This window comes from Lynx rufus, unplaced genomic scaffold (genome assembly GCF_022079265.1).
Source record: "Lynx rufus isolate CCGP_SWC_20201006 ecotype Redwood Valley unplaced genomic scaffold, mLynRuf1.p SCAF_10, whole genome shotgun sequence".
NCBI lineage: Eukaryota > Metazoa > Chordata > Mammalia > Carnivora > Felidae > Lynx > Lynx rufus.
The window spans coordinates 85,248,899-85,273,680 of NW_025814824.1; the positions used below are offsets into that span (position 1 = coordinate 85,248,899).

Sequence of the window (24,782 nt, forward strand, 5' to 3'; positions counted from 1 at the left end):
ACCTCTTCTGTGAAGGTGGGGATAAGACTATCTCCCTTGGAGATTGTTCTGGGGACTAAATGGGGGCCACATGAAAGTGCCCCACCAGACACACCACGGGCCCTCGTGCACGTGGCCTTCTGTCTTGGTCCAGGGTTTCTTTCCGAGTCCGGTCGGAGCGTGAGCACCTCATTCCCTGAGACCTCTCTGTTGCCACCACTTGGCTCCCGTCGGCCCCAGCCGTAGCTTCAATCACACCCCCCTCTCCGGCCCAGCTCTCACGGAGCCAGACTGTGGGCGCAGGGGCCCCCCAGGGCTGGGGCGGGGATCGCTGTGCTCACAGGTGAGCAGCTGGTGAGGGGTTAAGATAGTAATTGTGTAAGTCTTCCAGGCTTTCTCCCAGTTCTGCGATAATTTGATGAAGAACTTCACCCTAATTAAATATTCAAATTAGGAATAAGTGTCAATATGGCTTCCCATTGCCTGGAATGATGATTAATTGTATTCAAAACTCTAGTGGCCCACTGTAATCTAAACTGAACCGTTGTTCTTGATTATTTCTGCACCACACTTGCCATGTTTTTGTTTTAAGATTTAAACTAGTAATTGATTTGCCATATGCTGTCGAGCTGCACATACTTTCAAGCTGCACGTTGAGGAACTTGGGGAGTTTGGAATTGTGATTTCCTTAGCCTTCCAGTGGCAGTTTGCCTGTCCAATGCAGAGTGATTTGGTTGGGAGAACGTGGTGTCTGTGATGCCCATGAGGAAAACTCATTATATAGTCAAGTTGGTAGGCTGAGGTTGTATTGATCGTGGCACACGAGTTGCTTGAATGGAAAATGAACAAATCCGTACATTTGGTTGGTGCTTTGCGTGATTTCGGCAAAACAGCATGTTCTAGTGGAAAAAAGGATCAGGTCAGATCCCAGCTCGGCCAGTTTCTTTAGCTCTGTGACCTTGGGCAAGTCCCTTAACCTCTCTGAACCTCCTTTCCCCTGGTCAGTAGAATAATACTTACCTTGCCGGGTTGGGCCAATTAGGGATGAGTGTGAATCGTGAAGAATAATTGAGGTGCTCAGTGAGTGGTAACTGTCCTAATAATAGTTGATTGCAGGAACAAAGGCTTCATGTCATGCGCCCCCCCCTTCCCCACCTCCTGACCATCAGGAGTCTGAAACCACCTCCCACTTTCCTGAACGACCCTGCACTGGACACTTCCTAGGGTTTAGCAGAGTGCCTGGTGCAGGGTAGGCACTCAACAGATGTTTGTTTGTTTTATGCCATTGCTTTAAAATTAAAACCTAGAACCTTACTTGTATACCTTCTATTTAGAGCTTTTTTACTTTGCAATATAGGCAATTTATGTGTTTCAATTTACTTATAGATAAATTCCTAAAGAGGACAGGTAGAAGTCTCATGTGGCTCTTTTCATTTTTTTTTTTTAAACTCTATTCTTTTAGCACAGTTGTAAGCTCACTCTAAAATCGAGGGGAAGAGATTTTTCATATATCCCCTGTGGTCACATGTACGTAGCTTCCCTGTTATCAACATTCCTCACCAGAGTGGTACTTTGTTTGTTTGTTTTTAAACCAGGGATGAAACTACACTGACACATTGTAATCCCCTCAAGTCCATAGTTTGGGTTTGCTCTTGGTGTTGGACATTCTGTGGGTTTGGACAGATGTATAATGACCTATGTCCGTCGTCATAAAATCATTCAGAGTATCCTCACTGCCTTGAAAATCCTCTGTTCTGCCCATTCACCTCTCTCCCAGCCCCTGGAAACTAGTCATCTTTTTACTGTCTCCACAGTTTTGTCTTTTCCAGAATGTCCTAGAATTGGAATCCAGTAGCATGTAGCCTTCTCAGATTGGCATCTTTCACTTAGTAATACGCATTTATCATTTGGGTTTTCAGACGATCTCTGTGCCAAACCTGTGCTTGGCATATAGTAGGAGCTCAGTTAAAAACTGGTGGACTGAGTCAGTCACAACATATGACTATGGCAGCCTTGTGTGCCTACCAATATCTCAGTCCGTCTGCCCTTGGGCAGCATCAATTCATTGGGTATATTTGGAATCAAGTTTCAAGTCTGAGCATAGAAAGTTTGTGAGATCGTGAAGATCATCGTAGAGGAAATAGGTCTTTTAGGTTTTACAAAACCTCACTTGACTCTGCTGGTGTCAGCCACAAAACAAAAGGAAAAATGTCTCATCAACCCTTAAAAATGGTAGTGAAACTTGCACGTGGTTATTTCTTTCTGAGGTTGGTTCCAAAATCAACGAGAAAAGAAAACTCCCCAGACCGAAAATTATTTTAGGACCTAGAGTCCTTAAAGTCCTCAAGACTTTCAGTCTCAGTGGAATGAAATTGCAAGAAAAAAATCGCAACATTATCTCTCATTATCTCTGGGTCTTCACAGATCTAAATCTAACTCAGAACTCAGTTTGGAAGCACAGGGGACCTGGAGTGGGAATCCTCTGCGAAGTCTTTGAGGATACCGGTGCTGGTCGGGCTTTCCAGCTGAAAATGATTCATTTTAATTACCATCCAGGGCGATCTGATACCTGAGCATATGGTCCTTAAGAAATAAGCTTGCCCAAACTGTCAGCGAGTGTGGGCAATGGTCAGGGACCTCATTCTGACACCGTTGACCAGCCTTGGAGAGCGGACGCTCTAGAAGGTGCTTATTAAAATGCCAGCAGGTGCAGCGAGGGTCCCCTTTCCTGTGACTCCCTCACCCTGCTTGTGCCAGGTGTTTTATAAGAGCCTTTTTCTTCATTAAATGGCATTCATTAAGCACGTCCTTACACCTGGCACAGAAGCTGTGTGTCACAGATGACTTCTTCCCAATGGTGTTTTGCAGGAATAAAGTGGAATTTCATTTAGCCATTTGCCGTGTTCTTTCTCCCCCGACCACCTCCACTCAATTATTGTGGCTTTTGCATATTCTATTCCTCCTCCCCCCTCCCCATTGTGTTACTTTCTTTTGCACGTTACCTCTGGTCCTTGTCCACCAGCAGGCAGGTTAGCTGGAAAACAAGATGTTCCTTTAGCACCGAGTGCTGTGCTGTTTGCTTTCGTATACGTTTGCTCAGCTAACACTCCCGGCAACTTCTGGTCTCTGCCATCTTCCTTTTACTGATAAAAAGAATAACTTCCCATTAGAAAAAATTAACACATAAAAATATATGAACGGAGAGGGGGATCCACACTCTCAGCTCAGACGTCCGTGGTCCACACTGTGATCCCAGCCCTGCCACCAGCCCAGGGCCATCTCTTCTGTGATCTGATGTATCCTTTCAGGTCCCTTTGGTTCTTGGGTGCCTGTTACATATATGGGTACCCTCAGAAACAATGTGTGTAGGGTTGTTTCCTACTCAGGGTTTGTTGTGTTTCATTTTGATCAAACAACTGAGACTTTGAGATTTGGCTGTGGTGATAGAAAAAGTCTGGCATTTTCCTTCTTCTGTCCTAGTTCAGTATTAAAATGAACATTTTCCCAATTCACTGCTCTGACAAACACAGCTGCAAGGATGCATCCACGCCTCTCCTGCAGCTGAGTTCACGCTCCCAATAACATGGTCAGCACCCTCCCCCAGTTCCACCCGGAAAACCTGTAAACATCATTTTATATCTGCAAAGTATTTTGAATCAGAGACTTTATAATGTTCCATAAATTATGTCATATTTATAACCTAACGTTCTGGTGTTTGAGTAGAGCGTCACGATTCTGAGCTGAATTTTGTAGTTTTCCCCGTCAGGGTTCAGATCCAAGCTGTGTCCCCCCACCCCCCCCCCCCAGGCAAGCTGCTGAGCCTTTCCGAGGCCATCTGTCAAACAGAGATGATCTCAGCGCCCAGTTGTAGGATTCGGGTGGGGGTTACGTGATGCATGTGAAGGGGAAGCCCTCCGAAAATGTCGCTAAGGTTATTTGCCTGTTTTTATCTTCAGTAAGTCTTTTCCCACATTTCCAGTTATTTCCTCAGGCTCCATTTCTAGGGGGAAAGAAAAAACGCAGGTCCTTTGTTCTGCTTTCTTCCCCACTCTTAGGTCTTAACTTCAAATCCTTTGGCGCATGTTTGAATGTATTTCTTTCAGAGAAAGGGACGTGAATGGTCTTGCTTGGTCAGCGTCTTCACCTGCGAAAGACAACTTGAGGGAATAAGAAACTGCTGGAATTCAGCTCTGTCTTCCTTCAGAACCTCTGTGGCTCCTTTGTCTTGAGGCAAGTAGTAGGACAGAGGAAAAGTCTGAAGTCACTGTCGGTGTCTGCCAGGATTCGTCTCGCAGCGGGTCTCTCTTGACTGCCATTTCTGGAGGACCGTCAGCCCGGTTGGCTTCTTTCTTTAGGTGTTTTTGTCTTCTTTTTTAGATCAGGGAAGTATTTTCAGCTTCACTAAAGTATACTCAATCTAGGATAAACTGCACCTATTTAAAGTAGAATTGGATGAGCTTTGACATATGCTGCCATCACCAAAATCAACATCCTGGAATATACCCACCACCCCCAAAACCTCCTTGTCCTCCTTCATAGTACACCCTCCCTCCTCAGGCAGCCGCTGATCTGCTTTCCATCCCTATGGGTTAGTTTGCATTTTCTAGAACTTTACATAATATCACGGAATGATCCCACATGGACTTTTTACTTTATTTTTGACTTGGCATAATTATCTTGATATTTACCCACCTTGGGTTTGTCAGCAGTTTCTTTTTTATTGTTGAGTAGTATCCATGGCATGGATATACATACTGTGATATAGTTACAAATCACTGGACATTTAGCTTGTTTTTAGTTTTTATTACTACAGATGAATAGCTGTTTAGTACATTTGTGTATAGATCTTTTTTTTAATGTTTATTTTGAGAGAAAGCAGGGGAAGGGCGGTGGGGGGGAGGTGCGGAGAGGAGAGACAGGGAATCCCAAGGAGGCTCCACACTGTCCGCGCCGAGCCCAATGCAGGGCTCAAACTCAAGAACTGTGAGATCACAACCTGAGCCAAAATCAAGAGTCCGACACTTAACTGACTGAGCCACCCAGGCGCCCCCTGTGTCCGATTTTTTGTACAGACTTACCCTTTCATTTCTCTTGGGTAAAAATCAAGAAGTGTAATGGCTGGCTTGTATGATGGGGTATGTTAAACTTTCTAAGAAACTGCAAACTCTTTCCTGCAGTTGTACCATTTTACATTCCCACCAACAACACGTATGAGTTCCAGTTGCTCCTCGACCTTGCCAACAGATTGATATTTTTAGCCTATTTAATTTTTGCCATTCTAGAAGATGTGCGGTAATATTGCACTGAGGCCTCAATCTGCACTTCCTAATGATCAGTGAGGTTGAACATCTTTTCATGTGCTGATTGCACATTTTCTCTAGTGAAGTGTCTGTTCCGATCTTTTGACCATTTTTTTTTTAACTGGATTATTTGTCTTGTATTAAGTTGTAAGAGTTCAGTATAAATACTGGCTATAAATTGGATATGTGTTTTTCAGTTATCTTCTTCAGGTCTGTGGCTTGTCTTTTCATTTTTGTAACACATCTTTTATTTTATTTATTTTTTTTTAATTAAAAAAAATGTTTTTATTTATTTTTGAGACAGAGACAGAGCATGAGCGGGGAAGGGGCAGAGAGAGAGAGGAGACACAGAATCTGAAGCAGGCTCCAGGCTCTGAGCTGTCAGCACAGAGCCTGATGCGGGGCTCAAACTCACAGACTATGAGATCATGACCTGAGCTGAAGTCGGACGCTTAACCAACTGAGCCACCCAGGCACCCCGTAACACATCTTTTAAAGAATAAGAGTTTTGGGGCGCCTAGGCGGCTCAGTTGGTTAAGTGTCTGACTCTTGATTTCGACTTAGGTCATGTTCTCCCAATTTGTGAGTTCAAGCCTGGCATCAGGCTCTGTGCTGACCTCAGGGAGCCTGCTTGGGATTCTCTCTCTGCCCCTTCCCTCCCAATAAATAAATAAACATTAAAAAGAGTTTTAGATGTTGAAGTTGCTTGATTTTTTTTCTTGTATAGTTTGTGCTTTTCTGTGTCTTATTTAAGAAATTTTTGCCACACCTAGGGTCGCAAAAGTGTTCCCCGTCGTTTTCCTCTAAAAGAGGCCATGCTATGCCTATGAAACCAAGATGCATTTAAATAGTATCAAACCCTAGGACTTCTAGACTTAACAATTTGCCCCTTCTCTTTCCTTTTTTCTAAGAACAGTTCTGTGAATCTCGGGTCATTTTATCAATGGTGTGAGGAAAACATCAAGATTCATTTATTTACATGTGGCTATCTAGTTCCAACACCATTTGTTGAAAAGATTACCCTTTCTTCATTGAATTGTCTTGGCACCTTTGCTGAAAATCCATGGATCATATATGTGTGGGTCTATGTCTGGACTCTCCATTCTGTTGCATTGATCTATGTGTCTACCTTTATGCCCTAATACCACACTGTATTGATTATTGTAGCTTTATACTAAGTCTTGAAATTAGGGAGTCTGGAAGTCAGGATTTATTTAGCCATGAGTCTTTATTGATTTTTGCTTGGAATGCTGGAAGCCCTGTTGACTTCTATATTTGGTTGGGTATTTTTTTCTTTTGATTAGGCAAGCTTTAAACTTTTTTTTTATGGTTGTTACTTTTAATTATTCTGATTTCTTTCTAACACTGAGAATATTTAGATTGGTTTTCTGTGTTTATCATAGTTTTCCTCATCATTTCTCTCTCTACATTCTGGAAAATTTGGGGGAATTTCCATGATATTACTGATACAGGTTTTTTTTTTAATTTTATTTCTGTATTTCTAATGCAGATAACTTTCTCTGTATCCTACAGTAAATTCTTTTTTTAGAGCGAATTTCTTGTTGTGTGACCTTTTTTATAGACCTAGGTATGAGGATATGTATTTCTAGACTGGGTGTTGACCAAATGGCAGGATGTATGACTTCTCCCCACATCTCATTTAAGTGCTCATTACTTAGGAGACATCCTAAGGTAATGAATCTTCATTACCTTTCTCTGTTTTCTTTAGTTTTTGTAGAGTCTCTGTGAGAGGAGACTGGCCAGAGCCATCACTGGCCCTACAAACCCTACAGTCCTGGTTTTTCTAGGGCACGTACGCTTTCATCCCCCTGATTTGATTTTTTTTCAACTGTCAATTCTTTGTCCCAGTGTGAATGAATAAACAACTGTTATTCCCCCGGTATTTTGAAGATCTGTTTCCATCCAGAGCGGTCTGCCACTTCTGGCCTTGTCCCCCAAATACAAGTTTATATTCTCTAAGTGTTTGCTCACTACCATTCAGAAAAGGGATTCACAGGCTCATCGGGGAACTGTGAGGTAGCTCTCATGTGACGAGTGTCATGATCCAGTTACTATAACCAGACACCTGACTCCTCTTTACTGGCTGGCCGTCTAGGCACTGTCCCCTTGCCACCCTGCTGAGGCTGTTAAATCAAGATGCATTTAATCAGAGTGTATCAAACCCTAGGCCTTCTGGACTTCATAATTTTGTCCCTTCCTTTCATCTTCTCTAGAATAGTTACTGTGAATCTCTTGGGTCATTTCCTATTTTATTCCTGCTATGTCTCTTTTCCTTTCTATATGTATGTATATAATTTTTTTTTTTTTTTTTTTTTTTTTTGACAAACATGTTCTAGCTCTGTCATTCCCCCTTGCAGGATTCAGGTAAATGAATAATAGGTTAAAGCAAAACCTTCAAATATTTTAGACTACTTTATTTTTTTTTAAATTTTTTAAATGTTTTTATTTATTTTTGAAGGAGAGAGAGACAGAGCATGAGCAGGGGAGGGGCAGAGAGAAAGGGAGACACAGAATTCGAAGCAGGCCCCAGGCTCTGAGCTGTCAGCCCAGAGCCCGATGCGGGGCTCAAACTCACGAACTGTGAGATCATGACCTGAGCCGAAGTCGGACGCTTAACTGAATGAGCCACCCAGGTGCCCCTAGATTACTTTATTAGGAACTAAATTCTTGGAAATAGTTACTTGCTTGGCCTTAGCAAGTAAGTCTTGTCCTCTGTCTTTTTTCCGCTTGTGAACATTTTTTAACTTTTTGCCACGAGCACCTTTTTCTTTAATGAAGAATACTAAGACCAAGCCTTTGTTCTTTTTCTTACTACTCTTCTAAACCCCACCCCACCAACTTCAGACCTCAGGCTTTTGCAGAGTTCCAACACATTGTCCTACAATAGTGGTCTTTAAGCTGGTTGGTCTAAGACTTTCATAGTTTTAAAAATTGGGGATTCCAAAGAGCTTTTTGTTTAAGTGGCTTATGTTTATCTATAATTACCTTATTAGAAATTAAAACTGAGAAACACGTGAAACACAAGAATATGCAAGGAGACATCAGAGCGAGCGATGACCTCAGAAGTCCCGCAGCTTCTGAAAACTTCTTTCTGCTTGTAAGAGGAGGGGTGTCTTGGTATTATTATTTTTTTTAATGTTTATTTTTGAGAGAGAGAGAGAGACAGAGTGCAAGCAGGGGAGGGGCAAAGAGAGAGAGGGAGACAGAATCCAAAGCAAGCTCCAGGCTCTGAGCTGTCAGCACAGAGCCCGGTATGGGGCTTGAACTCACAAACTGTGAGATCATGACCTGGGCTGAAGTCTGATGCTTAATCGACTGAGCCACCCAGGCATCCCGGTGTCTTGGTATGATTATGAAAATAGTTGTGACCCTATGGACTCCCTGAAAGTGTCCAGAGGTCCCTGGAGCACACACTGAGATCTCCTGCCCCTGCCGAAGGTGGGTCTAATACAGCTGTCAGCCCCGGAAAAACGGAATGGGAGTTGTAATTTCACACCACAAAGTTTGTTCTGCATATGTGCGTGAACATGTGTGCACCCATGCGTATATAAGAGGTGAGAGATAAAAGTGACGTCTGTCTCCAACCTTGAGTCTGCCTCTGCCTCACCAGCCACCGTTCCCTCCATGCTGCCCTCTGACAGTTTGAGAGGACAGCAGGCATTACGGCCGCCTGGGCAGAGCCATCTTCATTATATGTGGCCACTGGGTCCAGAAGATTAATGGTAACATTTTAAAAATTCACACAGACCTGGAATCAGCACTAGAAAATACAGATTTAAATTAACAAGGAAAAAGCAGAATCCCATCAAAGGAAATAAATCGTGCTGGCAACTATTGTCACATAATAAAATGTATTCTATAACTGAGGGGCTTTTATATGGAGCTGTCTGCAGCTTAGTGGCCATGTTAATTGAATAAGGTGCCTAAAACTGACTTGGGGGAAAAAAATGAAATTCCCCTCAGCATCTATTTAGCCAGAGCCCTTGTCAGCAGCATGTGTGATGCTGACCTATTTGTTACAGAACCGCCAGCCCCTCCTGCGGAGAGAGGTGATCACTCAGCAGGGTGTGCCTGTCTCCTCCAGGCTGTTCCCCGGTAGGGAATGGGGAGGAACATTAGATAAAGCTCCCCTAGGATTTAGGGGCTCTTCTAGTTGGAATTCTCCAGTTACCAAATAGATTTGGGAATAATGAGCCATCATTTGAGTCAAGTGGCAGAGATTGTTGGCCTCTGATGGTCGATCCCTTGTTCCAGTGGTCCAAGGCCTACTAGGGATGGTTCTAGAAGGTCTTCATCTCTAGGTGCCCCCCTAGGTAGAGCGGGTTTCCTCAGTCTTTGGGTCTTTCTGGCCTGCCCGTGGTCTTTATGAACACTCTTAAAATCTAAAACACATTGCTCTGCTTACAGAGTAATCAACGACTTTGGGGCCCCTTGAAGTGACTTCACTGAACTTGGTGTCTTTGGGGGCACCAGCAGCCATCACTTTTCAGTTTTGTTGGATGCCATGGAGTACTCGTTCTTCTAACCCCTCTGGATTGGGTGCTTCAGAAGAGCATCTAGTGTCCACGGTCTGCTGAAGCACCTGACTGCTTCCTTCTTTCCTCTGCCAGCAACATCCAGCATCATGAGTGGTGCGTTCCCTTAATCTCTTTAGACCATGAGGTTATGGGAAAGAAGCCAAGGTATTGAGTTAACCAATCACAACTTCATGTGTGAAAATTAGGCCTTTGTATCTTCCCACCAGATGCTATAGTAACAGGCACGGGCTCTGGCTGTTACAGTCTTCTAAAATGTTTTAAATGGCTGTAAAATTATTTTGTCAGACAGTTGTACCATAATTTTTTAACCAGTCCCCTATTATTTGAAATTTTATTCCATTTTTTGCATTTTAAGCAATGCCGTGATGAATGTGTTTATGTTTATGTAAAAATATTCATGAAGCAGAAATAGTTGCATTTTCCAAACACTTAACCAACTCTGTCCTGGGGACGAGAAAGAGACAAATGGGAAGTTTTCCCGTAAGTTTCCCCACATTGTCTCTAAGTACAGGTCAGAGTCAGATTCACCCTTTCATTCAGGCATTAGGTAATCTTACAAGGCTCTCATATTTCCAAGTGCCCACTGTGTGCAGGGCACTGTTCTAGGCACTAGGGCTTTGGTGGAAAGAGAAAGTGTAGTGGAGATCATGTTCTGGTGACTTGGAAGCAAATCGGACAGTCCTGTAGAGTGGGAGGGGTCTGCAGAGAAGAAAGTGGGGTGTCATAAGAGCAAGCGTCTGGAGGAGAGGTGCCCCAGCAGACATCTAGGGGGTGGCCTGCGGGGGGGAGAAGCCAGCTTCTGGAGAGCTGGGGGAAGTGTGTTTAAGGCAGAGGGAACAGCAAGTACAGAGGCCCTGAGGCAGGAATGAGAGTTCAAGTTGCTGGTGAGGTTGGAGGAGGTGAGTGCAGGGACCGTGAACAGGACAAGTTCAGAGAGGAGGGACGGGCTGGAGCTGGCAGGACGTCCCAATGGTGGGGCAGTGGGATTTCATTCTCCCGCAGAGAGAGGACACCAGTGGGTTCTGTAATGGTCCTGGGCTGAGGCTCTCGTGAACAGGACTCTAAAACAATGGCAGGAACAGGAAGAATCAGAATAGGATCTGTATGTGAAATTGTCACCGACACTGTCTGCTCTGCCTCGTAGCGAGGTGTGCACCAGCAGGCAACATACCCTCACTGAAGGGCACCCAGCGCCTAGGGCAGTGCTGGGGTTTGAACCCGCGTCAGGCTGACTGCAGGGCCAATACCGTTCACCACCGCCACCGCTCTGCCTCCCTGGGTTTGTGGTTGGGCCGTGGGTTGTCCCACGCTGTTGTTTTTCCCTTTGTGAGGTGGTATTAGAGGGACTGTGACCTTCCAGGGTCCTCAAGCTAGCAAGTGGCAGAGATGTGGCGTCCTTGACATCACTTTCAAGGGGGGCCTAGGGATGGACCGTGCAGTCCTCACTCTGTGTAGCCGGTAGTCAAGACGATACATCAGGGCGACTTTAGGGTAATGGTAATAATCTCCGGAGGACACATAAACTAACCTTTTCATTAATTCCCAGCTTTCTGTTTGTCAGCTTTACCTCAAAAGCCCCAGTCCCCTGTTCTATTGAATAGAGTTAACTATTCTTATGTGAAAAGGTTGCTGGGAACATTAGGCGAGGGGTATATGTAAAGAAACTCAGCCCAGTGCCTGGCGTGGGGTCCCCCCCGACCCCGGGGGACGTAGAATTTCCTTTTGCTCTGAGACGCCGCTGAATGCAGAGCCTCCCTGGTTCCTGTTGTCTGTCATTTTCAGGCTAATCTGACACCGCAGCGCCCCTGGGCCACTTCTCCTTCAGCAGGTGACTTTTTCTTCCTCTTTAACCACAGGTTATCTGTCCCCTCAGCCCCAACTGTCCATCCTCATTAAGGGAGGCCTTGCTGAGCCTTTTCAACCTCCTGTTTGTTCCCACGTCCCCTCCTTCCTGTGGCCAAACAACAGAAGCGAAAAGCCTCTATTTGCAGCGTAGGGAACTCTTCTCCCCAAAGCTGTCTCTGGTCCGGGGCCTCTCTTCCTGCCCTCTGAATGCTGCATCATACTCTTGCAGGAACCACTGTAGCTGGAGTTTTGGGTAACTTAATTTCAGTTCAACACATTGCTATGGAGCAATGACTCTGTAAGAGGCACAGCTGGGTCTGCAACTTGAATGCTCTTTTAATTCCACATGGACTGTGAAAACCGTACATTGTCTAGAGTAGGAGATCAGAAACCTTTTCTCTATCCTCCCCCCGCCCTCCACCTCCCATAGATTCCCGACCACCACCAGTACTGATTTCTTCTTCCATCATGCCTGTTTTCCTCAGAGCACAGAGGAGTGGGATGCATGGTCTCAGAGGAGACTGCTTGAGTCTAATTGGCAAACACGCATGCACAGAAACAAAATAATAGATGCTATAGCCATTTATGTCAAAAAGATCCAAAGGTTTTAATGGAGTAGGTTGAGCACTTGATGTGGTCAACGTATGTTCAACAGTTGTCTACCCTAGGTCAGAAATCGTCCTAGAAAATGGAGTACAAAACTGATGAGCTTTGGCCCTGCTCTTGAGGTCACAGTCATGTTAGGAAGGCAGACTCGTATCAGATGCTTCAAGTATATCGTGAGAACTGGAGACGACGGCGGGGGGGGGGGGGGGACCTCTGTGATCCCAGAACAAGCCCAGGGAAGGTTCTAACAAAGAAGATATGATTAGGTGGGGTCTTGAGGGATGGATAGGAGTTTGGAGGGTAGGTAAGGAAGAAATGGAGATTCTAGGAAGGAGAGCAGCATGGATAAAGAGTCAGACTAAAGCATGAAAAAAAAAAAAACATGGCATATTCAGAGGTTTACAGGACTTTCCCTCTTCCTGGTAGAGGGAAAAGTGAGTGACAGGAGACAGAGTTGGGAAAGGCAGGCTGGTGTGTGAGGGCAGCTTGAGTCAGGGTGTGGATGCAGGTTAGGTTGCCCAGGGAAAGCGTGCAGAATGGGGCGCGTGCTAAACCAGAACCCTTACAAATGGCAACTTTTTAAAAAGTTGGAGGAGGCGCCAGAAAGGACCATCTACAAGGAAGGGAGGCTGGCCAAGGGAGGGAGGGCTGCAGAGCCTATCAGCCGGGCACAGCCTGATGCCCCAGGGAAGCGGGAAGGTTCAGACCAGGGAGTCCACGTTGAGTGGGGCATCTGAGGAGCCCCACACCTGATTTCTCTAGCACATCCTTCATGTTTAAGTCCTTTGTATTCTAGAAGTGCCCCCAAACCATTCATCTAGAGGGCTGCAGCAGGACCCTTTGGCAGGAATTGTTAAGGGTCTACACACAGTAAGTGCTGAATAATTGCAATTTCCTGATAACCTCCGTTGTAATTTGCTGCTCCGTTCCCGTACCGTGGCGTCTCAGCTTTATTTCCTCACTTTCCCACAGGCGGGCATTCTTTTAAAATTGCAAATTGGATCTTGTCACATCTCTGCTTCAAAGTCCTCCTGGATACAGTCCGAGCTCATGCAGGGCCCTGCTGTGCTGTGGCCCCGTAGCCGTCTTCAGCCTGGTCCCACACCCTCTCCCGGCCTTCAGGCTCTGACCACTCCGGCCTCCTGCCAGTTAGGAGGCTAGTTTCGCCTTTCTGCCTGTCTGTCCTCCATTCCCTGCCCCCCCCCAACACAGCTCTTCCTGTTTTCCATGTGCAATCACATTTGTAAGCAAGCGTTCCTGTAACTTGGTGGGCATTTTCATGTCCCCTCCCTGCCTGCTCTAGGGTGACCTCTGCCCACACAGGGGCCCTGCCTGTCCTGCACCCCTGCCCCGGGCCCCATCTATGTGTTCTCGCTCCAGACCCCTTGGCCCGTCTCTAACCACTGAACGGCTGTGCTGGCCCTGTCTTCTCTTCTGGCTGCTGGTTGACTTCTTTGCCACCGTCCAGGTCCGCCGGTCTCCTGAAGTCCCGCTAACACCCACCTCCTCCATGAGCCTTCCTTGAAGGCCTCCAGGCCCTAGAGTAGCCACCGCACTGCACAGATGTGTGATGTCCTTAGTTTGCTTGCATGTAGCTCTTGCAAGTGCTTTCAAGGCTTGGAAATCTTAAGGAAGGGCAGCCCTGCAGTGTAGTCCTTCCCTGGCTTCTGGAACTCCCCTCACTGGTGCAATATCAGCGTCTGCCTCAGCCAGCTTCGTGGATGTGCTGCCGGGACTGGTGCACCGGGGCCCAGCCTCGAAGGGCCCCACGCTTGGCACAGTGCTCTGCTGTCCCCATCTTGAAATTTCCAGTGTTTGAACCGGGGCCTCCCATCCTGCACCGGGCCCTGCACTCGCCTCCCAGGGGCGGCACGAGGAGCCAGGAGAGAGTGCGTGAGATCTGCACACCCCGAGGCCTGGCACACGGCGAGCACCCTCTGCAGGCTCACCTGTCATCATTTCTGCTCCGCTCAACCACAACCACAGTCAATAATTCATTCTTCTGTTTGCTCAGCTTCATTGACTAAGTGCTGTGGTCAGAGGCGCCGATCAACTGTGTAAAACCCTTCTGCAGCTGCTCTTCATCGTCTCAGGGTCCCAAACCTGGCCAGCCTTCAGAGTCACTGCTGGAGCTTGTTAAAAATAGATTTCTGGCCGCACCCCAGGCCCGCTGAACCCGACTCCCCAGGGGCGTGGCTGTGACTCTGTAGTGTTAGCAAGCTCCCAGGTGGCTCTAATGCCTTCATTTGTGCTGTGACGGGCGGAACAGAATCGGGAACCTTCATCCTAGGGGATAGAAACCTTGCAGTAAGGCATTCAGTGTCCTTTCCAGCGCCATTTCCACGTGTTCCCTGACCCTGTGCCAGTGTTGGCTTTCCCTGACTCTCCACTGAGTCCCTTGTACTGTGTCGAGACCCACGTCCTCCTCTGAGAAGGGGTCACTAGAAGCCCATCCCCTTTGTCGGAACTCTTGTGCTCACTCAGCACCCGGGCGCATGTCCTGTTCCACAGTGGCTTGCTTCTGTACCTCAACACCCTGTAGCCTGGGAGCTCCTTCAGGGAGCTCCCCTCTGCATCCTTAGTTAGCATCAGTAATGAGCAGACATTCAGATTCAGTACACACACACACGTCAGGGTCTCCCTGTGCTTCTGCCTGCTGGTGGCCCTACACTGCTAAGTGCAGCCTGTGCTCAGCAAAGCCCTCCTCCTCCCCCCGCCCTCCCGTCTTGGTTCAGCCAGGCTGTTCCGTGACATAGGTGTTTGCCTCCGTGCTTAACCCTGCAGCCCAGCAAACCGAATGCCTCTACAGCCTTAGGTGCTCATCTTGTAGCCAAGAGGCTTCTGCTCGCTCCTGGCTCTGCGGAAACAGGTCTTGCCCAGAGAACCTTCCCTCCTAGGAGCCTGGATGTACAAGAGTCATTCCTGGAGGTCACACATTTGTTGTGTGAAAAAGGCAACATGTACAACGTAAAGCTTGCTTGATGTAATAAACGTTCCCTTCCGCCGTCTTTTCCCTTTTGGGAATGACTGAGTGTGGCCAAAACTCTGGCTCCTGAGCTATTTCAGGCCACCTCCCAGTCATACCAGGAAGAGGCTTTATTGTTTGTTTGTTTGTTTGTTTGTTTGTTTTTTCTATGCAGACCTGGTGGGTTTGAAATATATTTCCTATCGTTTTCATCTTTTTTGCATTTGCTAAAGGCAGCTGATGACCACACTAAATGGCTTATCTACTTTGATTGAATACTCGCTTCTGCTCTGTGCGCACTGTGAGCTTTAATGGCCAACACCTGTGCCGTAAAAGACAGTGTTGAATCAATCAAAGGTGCTTTCCTAAGCACCTACTGTGTGCTTCTGCCTGAGGGGGGAACATGCAGGCATAGCCATTCAGAAGAGCATGCCATTCTGATTCTCAGTGGTTGTTAGTTTTCCTGGACTCACATGGTAATAATAATGCTCAACACCTTTGTTCACAAAGTGCTTCCTGCACTGTTATCCTCAGTGGCTCCATGGGACAGGTATGAAAGCCATTGGGTAGATAATGAGCCAAGATGGCAGAACAAACCGAGATGCCTGTCCAGAGCCTAAGTATTTGCTCCTGCTGGTATATCTTGCCCCGTGGACCGAGGTCGAGACTAAGTTGCCCACCTCCTTCAAGCACCTTGGGTTGGACATGCCATGAGGCTTGGGAAACCCTTTCTTCCACTTGGATGTTCTTTTAGGAATTAGAAAAAAAGGTGACTTCTGATGCCTGGAAACTTCGGAATTCCTTGGGGGAATTCGAGCCGTTGGGGGGCCTGCTCACCAGGGCGCCCCCACCTCATGCTCTGTGTTCCTGCGGGCCGTTGGTGGTGTGGGGGCTTTCTGGGCCTTGGGGAGTGCTCTGCGCGCCCTGTAACCTCCTTTCTCCTCCGTCTCTTTCTTAGGCACATCTCTCTAACGCTCCCTGCTACCTTCCGAGGCAGGAACAGCACTCGGGCTGACTATGAGTACCAGCACTCCAATCTGTATGCCATATCAGGTACGTGGGGCCTCTGCTACTGGCCAGCTACCGTGTCTGTGTCCCGGGCACCACCTCCCTCTGCGTGTCTCCTGGCTTCGAATGGCATCTGTCTTCCCTCTCTCTTTCACCCTGCAAGGGGCCTGTTCCCTGCAGAGATCAGCCCTTTCCTTCCTTTGTGTCACCTCAGCACTTAGAGGAGGGCCAGATACTCCGTGTGTTTTGAGACTAATGATGAAAAACAATGTGTGGATTTCACAAGCTTGAAGGGAGGCTTCCTGAGAATAGTCCCTGTATTATTCACCTGCCGGGGCCAGGGCAGATTGCCCCTGGGGTCTTGGGAGCAGCACAGAGCCCAGGCCCGGTCTGCTCACCAGCCCACATCCAGGTCTGTCCGCACCTCTCATTTCCCAAAGCCAGATTTGTGGCCCGAAGGGACACCGGCGGTCTCCCCTCCCAACCACCATCGTGGGGGTCTGCGATTTCTGAACCCGGCCTTGAAATTGCTGGTGTTACTTTGGCAGGAACGTCAGCGGCGTGAGTCTCCCTTTTCACCTTCACCCGGGGAGGGGGACTCCTGCAACCCTTATTACAGAGTGGAGATTCATTAGGTGCCTGGCAGCACAGGTGACCCGCTAAGAGCGGAGGAAACCCGCAGGCTCACCTCCGATTATCCTCGGCCTCCAGTCAGGGGCGTTTGTGTATCAGGGGAAGTAGCAAATCGGTGCCACTTACCAGCGCACACCCTTAATGGTGAGTGACGTTTTGAACACGGGAACATGGCATTCATTCATGTACCATAATGAATCCGTTATTTAAAAGGTAATCTTTTTTCTAAAAATTGCAACTTGGGGTTACTAAATAGATGAAATAGAACAATGGTATAATTCATGTCAGTATCAGTTTCTCTTGTTATGATCACTCCCTAATAGGTTTGGAAGTAGAAGCAAAAGCCAGTTGTTCGATTTCTGGGTGGGGAAAGGGAAGGCCAGGGATGTTCTGAAAGCCCTGGTCGCCCCAAAGGGTAGAGGGAGCACGTTGTCTCAGAAAAGCACCTCCAGAGAGGATTTCTTTTGTGCTGTGGCTATTTCAGCAAAGTCGACAAGGAGCATAACGAGTGTGGAAAGATGACCTATTTTGTAGAAAAGCTGAATATTTCCCCAGATGCTTCGTGGCATGGTGGTGCAAAACAGGTCTGTGAAATCCAGCAGGGCGACCCCGTTCCGAATGCACATGAGGAAAGCTCAATCAAAGCAGATGACTTTTTCCCTCCAGCTTGCAAATCTTTTTCCAGCCACGGTGTTCCGCTCCCCCCACCTTACCTGGGTTCTCTGATGGCTTTCCCAGCTGTTGACATTTCTGCAGAAAAGGGCCCACAGAGTGAAATCTCCCCTGGTTTGGCAGGAACGTTCCTGTCTGCCTCTGGACCACTGCTTCCTCGCCCCGTGGCTTTGATGAGGTGTTGTTAGTTTAGCAATACCGAGGTAACGGCCTCAAGACACAGGGGAAGCCATTCAGAAACTTCCTGTTACATTTATGTAAGTGGCAGTCTGTTGGGTTTTATCTTCCAAACATCTACCGTCGAGGCTACGGCAGGGCCGCGGGCAGCCCCGGTCTCGTCAGCGGCTGCGGGCACCAAATCGCTCCACCCGGGTCCGGGACGGCTTTGTTGTAATGCTGCCAGGAAGAGTCCGCAGGGCCCGCTGCCTCCATAAGGCCTGCAAGCTCAGCACTGGGCAACCGTGGTGCAGCTGGGAAGCCTGCCCGCCCACCCACCAGCTGCCTGCCTGCGAGCCGTTCTGGTAGAAGGGAACAGGGACCACCCCCACCCCCACACCCCCCGCTCCGTATGAACAGGATCTGGCGCTGAGTGGCACATCTCAGTTTGGTATCGCAAAGTTAAGGTTTCGATGGTTTATTCCAAAGACACTCAAGGCAAAGCGTGCCCAATGCATGGTCATCGGAGCTCTGCTGGTAACCAAATGAATGGATCATCCTGTTCTTCTGGACCGGCTCTCTGGTGCACGTTCACCACAGACTCCAGGGGCCAGGCCTTTGGCACACACCCCTGGTGCACTCTGGTTCCTTCCTGAAAACATTCAATCATGGCTCCCTTCGTTTGTAGGCCCTTCCAAAGGAGGTTTCCAAACTAAGTAATCAGAAAAGCGAGCCGCCCACTTGTAACTCGTATGCGTCGTTACTAAAGTAATATTTACTCTTACACCTTTTCTCAAAGGCACACCTGTTAATCTGTCCTCTTTCCTGTACCTTCCACGGAGACGGTTCGTGTGTGTCAGGCCTGCAGGGGAAGAGATGGTGCTCTGAGCTGCTAGAGGAAGGGGAGGAGAGAGTACGGAGCCCTGGCCTGAGCACACGGACGTGTTCGTGAACTGTTTATGGGAGGGAGGAAGGAAAGCCTTTAGCCTGGTATCTGCCCTGCTCGGGAATCCTCTCTCTGACCCCTGGGGCAGGCGATCATCCCGATTGGCCATTCGAATGCCTCTGGCATCTGTGCCCACTACCTCCGGCCAGCCCGTTCTGTCTCTGTGGGGCCCTCCCTTGTTCAGCTGGGCCCTGTCTTTCCACATGTTCATGTTCATTCAGCCATTTGGGGGTCCAGATACAATCCATCAGCCAACACGTGCCAACTGTTCCGCCAATAGTTCTGTCTTGCCCACGGAAGTGGGATGAGGGGCTTCTGCTGACTCAGTGCTGAAATCCTGAGAGGCTCCTGTCCCCTTGCTCAGACACCCTGTACGCTCCTCACACGGCCACAGAGCACACCTTTGATCCTCCCGCTTCTGCCAGTAAGAACTTCAGAGAAATACTTAGCGGTGTACGAAGAGATTCATCCACAGGGATGAGCAACGCCGCTTCTTAAAAATGATAACACTCAGGAAAAGGGGTTGGGGGATGGATCTCGTAAATATCCAAAACAAAAGCAAAGGGTTAAATTATGAAACGTTCTTACAATGGCCTTGTCAGGCATGAAAAAATGATGTGGATAAAAAAGTGTGCATGGATGGTAAGTGGCAACCAGAGTGTGCAATGTGATTGCATTAAAAAAAAAAAAAATATGTGAAGTCTGGAAAGGTCTGGGAAGGTACCTGCCAGGGTGTTTCCAGTGGCTTTCACCAGCCTTGCCTGCTCTTTTTTTCTTTTTTCCTTCTTTGTAGTGTCTCATTTTTCTATGTTGGCAAGTGTTGCTTTTATAATAAAAAGCTTAGACCCAGAGTTCATTTGGCATGCTCTTGGCCCCACTGGCCCCCGTAAGTGCCTTGTCCTTTCTGAGAGCTCACAAGCCTCCTGACTCAGAACGGGCTTCTAAATTCTACTGGAGATCACTCGCAGGCCACAGGTCAATTATCTTCTTATGGTCCCCTTTTGAGAATATGTGGGTTTTTTCTATTGTCCAGTCCCCAGAATCTCCTGTCCGCCGATATCTTCCAAAGACTGCTGACTGCAAGGCTGACAGCATCTGGCCTGTTCCACTGGTGGTACAGAGGCAGACTGAGCATGAGAGCCTGGCAGCTTGGGCCATCTCCCCACATCACCATGTCCCTCTATTCATTAGGGCTTGAGGATGATTTTCCTGGAAAGAGGAGCTAGAAATGAAATGGTGGGTGCCTGGTGTGGCCCACTGGACTATCTGGTGTGGCAAACCACTTTTGTTTAATTCTTACATTTGACGAATGGCAGCTCGTGGGCTCGCGCTCTCCTGGCGACATTCTAACCTGTTTGTTCCCCTCAGTTAGGTGCCTCTAAGACCTTCCCTCCAGAGAGGGCTCTCCTCAGGGCCACATTGATTTTTCTAGATTCCATCCCGCATCCCTGCTCCTGAGTGTCCTCGTTCTGTCTCTCGATGCTGGTTTTCTTTGTAGGAATATCTTCTCTCTCCTGGGAAGTCTTCTGTTTTAGTCCCGAACAATAGCCTCCGACCCTTCCTTTTCCCCCTTAGAGCTGTTTTAGATGTCTAGATGTCTGATTTATTTATATTCCACCTGTTCCAGACAGATAGAAGGCAGCTCCAAAGATAACACGTAACCAAATCAAGGTGGAAGTGAAAACGGAAGCATGAACAAAAATATAGATTGGAAAAGAGGGGGTGCAGCTGTGGGCGAGGTTTTTCACAAAGGGGATTCTGGGTTTGGCTCTAAATCAGGACAAGCTCTGTATGGATAAGAATAAAAATAAGCTGGTTGCTTGGGAAGAGCCTAACTTTTCCTTTTATGGAATTCTTCCTCATTAAGAGGGCCCTATACGATGCTGTCTGTGGACAGCAGAACAGCCCCTGTTCAGGGAGTTTGAGAAGGACAGCCTGGAGGCCTGTGTACTGGGGGATCTGCTCGTGTTTGAACCCCTAACATGCTTGGTGGTTGAAGGAGACGTTTTCAAAATGTTCTTGTGTGGGGCTTCCCGTGCCTTAGGGACTGGAGCCACGGGGAGTGTCAGGAATGAGGAGCTCCCTGACCTCCTGTCCACCCTGGACAGCGCACCTGGGCCATAGGCTCCCATACAGAGCGGCTCTGCCACGACATGCCCGCGATCACTTTTTCTAACCAAGGAATGTCTGCTATCTGACTTAGGGCAGTTTGGCTTAATGAACAGGAGGCAATAGGTATGGGGAACCACGCTGCGCTACCCTTTTGTTGTTATCAACTGATTCAGACCTCCAAGTGCAGATTTTTCCCCAAAGAACTCATTTGTCTCCCTTTCGGAAAAAAAAATTGACATAGTAGTGTAAAATAGTAAAACTATGCAAATGCATATAGGAACTGGCCTCAAACAGTCCATGAATTCCGGATGAGCCACAATGCAGAAATACCCAGAAGCCTCACCGCATGGGGGGCCGAGCGGCCTGGCTTCTCTTCCCTTTGGTACATAGGCAGTTGGCCTTGTTGATCTCTTCATTTGTCCATCAGCATGGGGCTGACCACAGAATTGATTGCCCACACCATCACTTTTGAGAGTAGAAGAGGTCCCCACTTGCACCCGGACAAAAGCTGTAACCTGGAACTGTCCCAGCAGATGGGCAGGGTGGGGGCGGGGGGAGTTTCCCCCCACCTTTAGTGTTCTTGGGTCTTCTCATTTTTTCCAGAGTTCTTTCTGATGGCTGGAAAAGCCCTGCTATTGCCCTCTACAGCTGTGCCCTCTTAAAATCCCAGCCCCCTTTCAAGATGTTGGGCCAGGAAGCCCGTGAGCACGGATAATCTGAGTCCATCGACTCATCGCCTTGACTCACAAGACTTGCACAGAGAGGAGAAGGATTTCATCTGAAACAGAACCGTGTATGAGCTGTGTAACTCTGACATCAGACCAGGAAAGCACAAAGCAATTAAAAATAATTAATGATTTCTGAATATCAGCCTTCTCCATGCAGTTTTAATCTAGTCCTCATTTAAATTGGAAGATGGACATTTAATTATCAGCATTATGAAATTCATGATTTATATATTTCATCCAATTGGATAAAATTTCTGCTACCAGCTCATCTTCTTCCAAAAAAAAAAAAAATCTGTATGTTTTACAGTGTGATCATTTAAAAACTCCTCTGCCCCATACCAAACAATTATACACACATTTTTCCTTTCATTTGCAGTGATTACATTATTTCTGTCTTTTAGGGAAAAAAAAAAAAAAATCTCACCTGGAAAATTGAACGTAAACCTAATCCTTTAACGACCATAAAGTATGGTCGGGTTGGACAATGAAGCTAAGAGACCAAAACAATAGGGGTGCTCGAGAAAGACGGTTTGATTTTCTGTGTGAGACGTTCTAACCAACAACTGCTTCGCGCCCAGTGTTGCTGGTATTCTGCAGGATTTGTGTCCGCATCTCCCGTGTGCATGCCCCTGGTTCTCCTCTTCCCCTGTGTTTGGGTGCGTGTCAGCCATGCGTGGGTTGAGGGACAATGTTACCAGTAACCACAATTGAGGGAACACCACTGTCTTCCAGGGGAAGCCCCCACCTAAGTACACCAGGCAACCTCTGCGTTCGCAAACATCCCCCATGGCCTTTGTCCGTCATGGACGTACTCGTGTGCCTTATGTGGCCTTGTATTCAGACCCCCGCTTTCCTTCATCCTCCACCGAGGATTTTCAGAACCACCAAGGATTGGTTGGAGAAGGTGGGGGCAGGGTGGGGGAGAACGTGGAGGGGAGGGTGGCCAGGACCCAGGAGAGAAGCCTCCGTTTGACACAGCCATAGATAATAGCAGACGGGGGAGATTCCTGAATGAAGCGAAAGAAATATTTATAATAAGGGTGCTCAAATCAAGGAGGAAATAAGTCATTTTAAAGGCAAATAAATTTTTATCATCGCCCCTAACAGCCATGCGTCCCTTGTCTATCCATCTATTCTTGCCCTGACTGACAACAAAATCGAGCACAAAGAAAAATATAATAAGAAAAAGAAGAAATGAATGGGAGCGGATGGGGAATTGATCGCATAGTGTATTTGTATATCCTGATGTAAAAGGTGCAGTTGACAGGTGGCCAGGTTTGCTCTGTACACAACCATGTGTGTGCTGTCACGCGCACGCACGCTGCCTTGTTTCGATTGATGAATTGCCTGCTTTCTTGATTAAACCTTCCGTCACTTAAGAAACAAAAAGCCTGTGTTTAGATGGCAGAGTGGGACATGTCAAAAAAATCTGCCTCCTTTACCTTTGTGCAGATGTTGGGCACAGACTGTAACATGTATTATTAAAATGAATGTGGCATTTACTGTGCATTATTCCTTTCCTGGGAGAAAGGACTATAAATTATATGCTAATAATAAGCTTTAACCCTTTCGAAATGCAAAAGATTTAAGAGTGCAAATATTCATGTAGGCCTGGCTAATTGGATGTGCTTTTATACACCCACCGTGATGGCTGTGTCACCGAAGTTAATGAACAGCGTGTGCGGGCAGGCACACGGGGCGCTTGGGGAACTCTCGCCTCCTGGAGGTGTTCCGCTTGGCAAGTGCCTCCTCTAGGATTTCACAGAGAGACCCTGAAACCCCTCAGCTGGGCTCGGGATCATCTTACTTGGGATTAAGTATGGATCTACAGCCATGGTGAGTGGCCCCAGCTAGTCTCCTAGAGCTAAGCATCAAGGGTGGTCCTCTCCTGACTTTCCTGCCTCCCCGCTTGGGGCTGGCCAGGCTCGGGCCGGCAGGACCAGGCGTTGGTGCCTCGCACTTACTTGTCTGTCTTCCTTTACCTGGCTCGTCTACCCTCAGTCCGGTTGCCCAGGTCACAGACTCCTCTCCCCAAGTAGAACTCTGCAGAGCAAAACCTTCATGCCTGCCCCATTCCACCGTGTGAATTCACGCCTCGCTTGCCCAGCATTGAGGCTGTCTGGTGGCCAGCCTCTACTTTGCCGGTGCCTTCTCTCCATTTCTCTTCACCCGTGCTCCCCAACCTGTGTCACTCCCGTGTCCTCAGCTTTGTCTCTCTGTGCATTTGCCCCTGCCGGTCAAATGGCTCAGATTGACCTACCTTCTCTGTGGACCCATCTTTGAAGGCCTGTCCCCAAACTGCCACTAAGCTTTTCTGATTCTCTTCCATCTGGGACTGCTCTCTTCCTGGTTTATGTACTCCCACACTGTTTTGCGTTGGAGAGATTTCACCTGTGAGCACTTGGAGACAACAAAGGTTTACGGGCAGTGAGGAAGGAGGCTGCCTTCCATTCTTTTTTTTTTTTTTTTTTAATGCCTATTTTTGAGAGCGAGACAGCGTGAGCAGGGGAGGAGCAGAGAGAGAGGGAGACACTGACTCCGAAGCAGGCTCCAAGCTGTCAGCACAGAGCCCGACGTGGGGCTTGTACCCAAGAACCACGAGATCATGACCTGAGCCAAAGTCGGACGCTTAACCGACTGAGCCACCCAGGCACGCCATGCCTTCCATGCTTCCTGAACCAAGGAAGTTGTAATTAAACTAAGGTGAAAAGGAAGGTTGTTAACTCCTTTATTTGTTTAGCAGACCCTGAGAGCTCTGTGTGCCCAGCCCCATGCTCCCTCCGAGGACCATAGGAAGCCTGTGGAAGAAGGTTCAGCAGGTGACTGAGGGGACATTTGGAGTCAGAAGCACATGTGGCCATCACACAGAGCCTCCGCGAATGACCACACAGGTTGTGCACCACACAACACGTGTGGATGGCTCCCCACCAGAGTTGTGCCAGTGCACGGGCATACACTAAGTTACCTTGGGCAACTCACTCCACGCTAGGTGCTCCTACCTGTGAAACGATTCAGTAAGGACTGCCGCCTTCCCAGCATCGGCGTGAGGAACCGGGGGGTAGAAGAACATTTTAGAAATCGGGAAGCAGTACAGGAGTGTCCCTTCTCTCCGTCCCCGCCTCCCCTGCAGGGCTGTGAGCAGAGCAGGAGCCCAAAGACTTGTTGAGAGTTACCACTCGGGACACCCTGGCTCTTGCCCAGCCCGGTCTCTGTCGTCTTAACCCGCTCTTCTGTGATTTTGTATGTAAGATTACTTCTCCGTAATCACAGTGC

General features: G+C 47.8%; 1 protein-coding gene across 2 annotated transcripts in view; it reads left to right on the forward strand.

Moving 5' to 3' along the window:
• Positions 1-24,782, forward strand: part of MVB12B (multivesicular body subunit 12B) — a 192,800-nt gene that overhangs the window by 93,641 nt on the left and 74,377 nt on the right. For both annotated transcript variants that reach the window (XM_047069613.1, XM_047069621.1), the window contains exon 7: positions 16,213-16,307. In XM_047069613.1, coding sequence (XP_046925569.1) covers positions 16,213-16,307 — 95 coding nt within the window. The remainder of the gene's footprint in view (positions 1-16,212; positions 16,308-24,782) is intronic.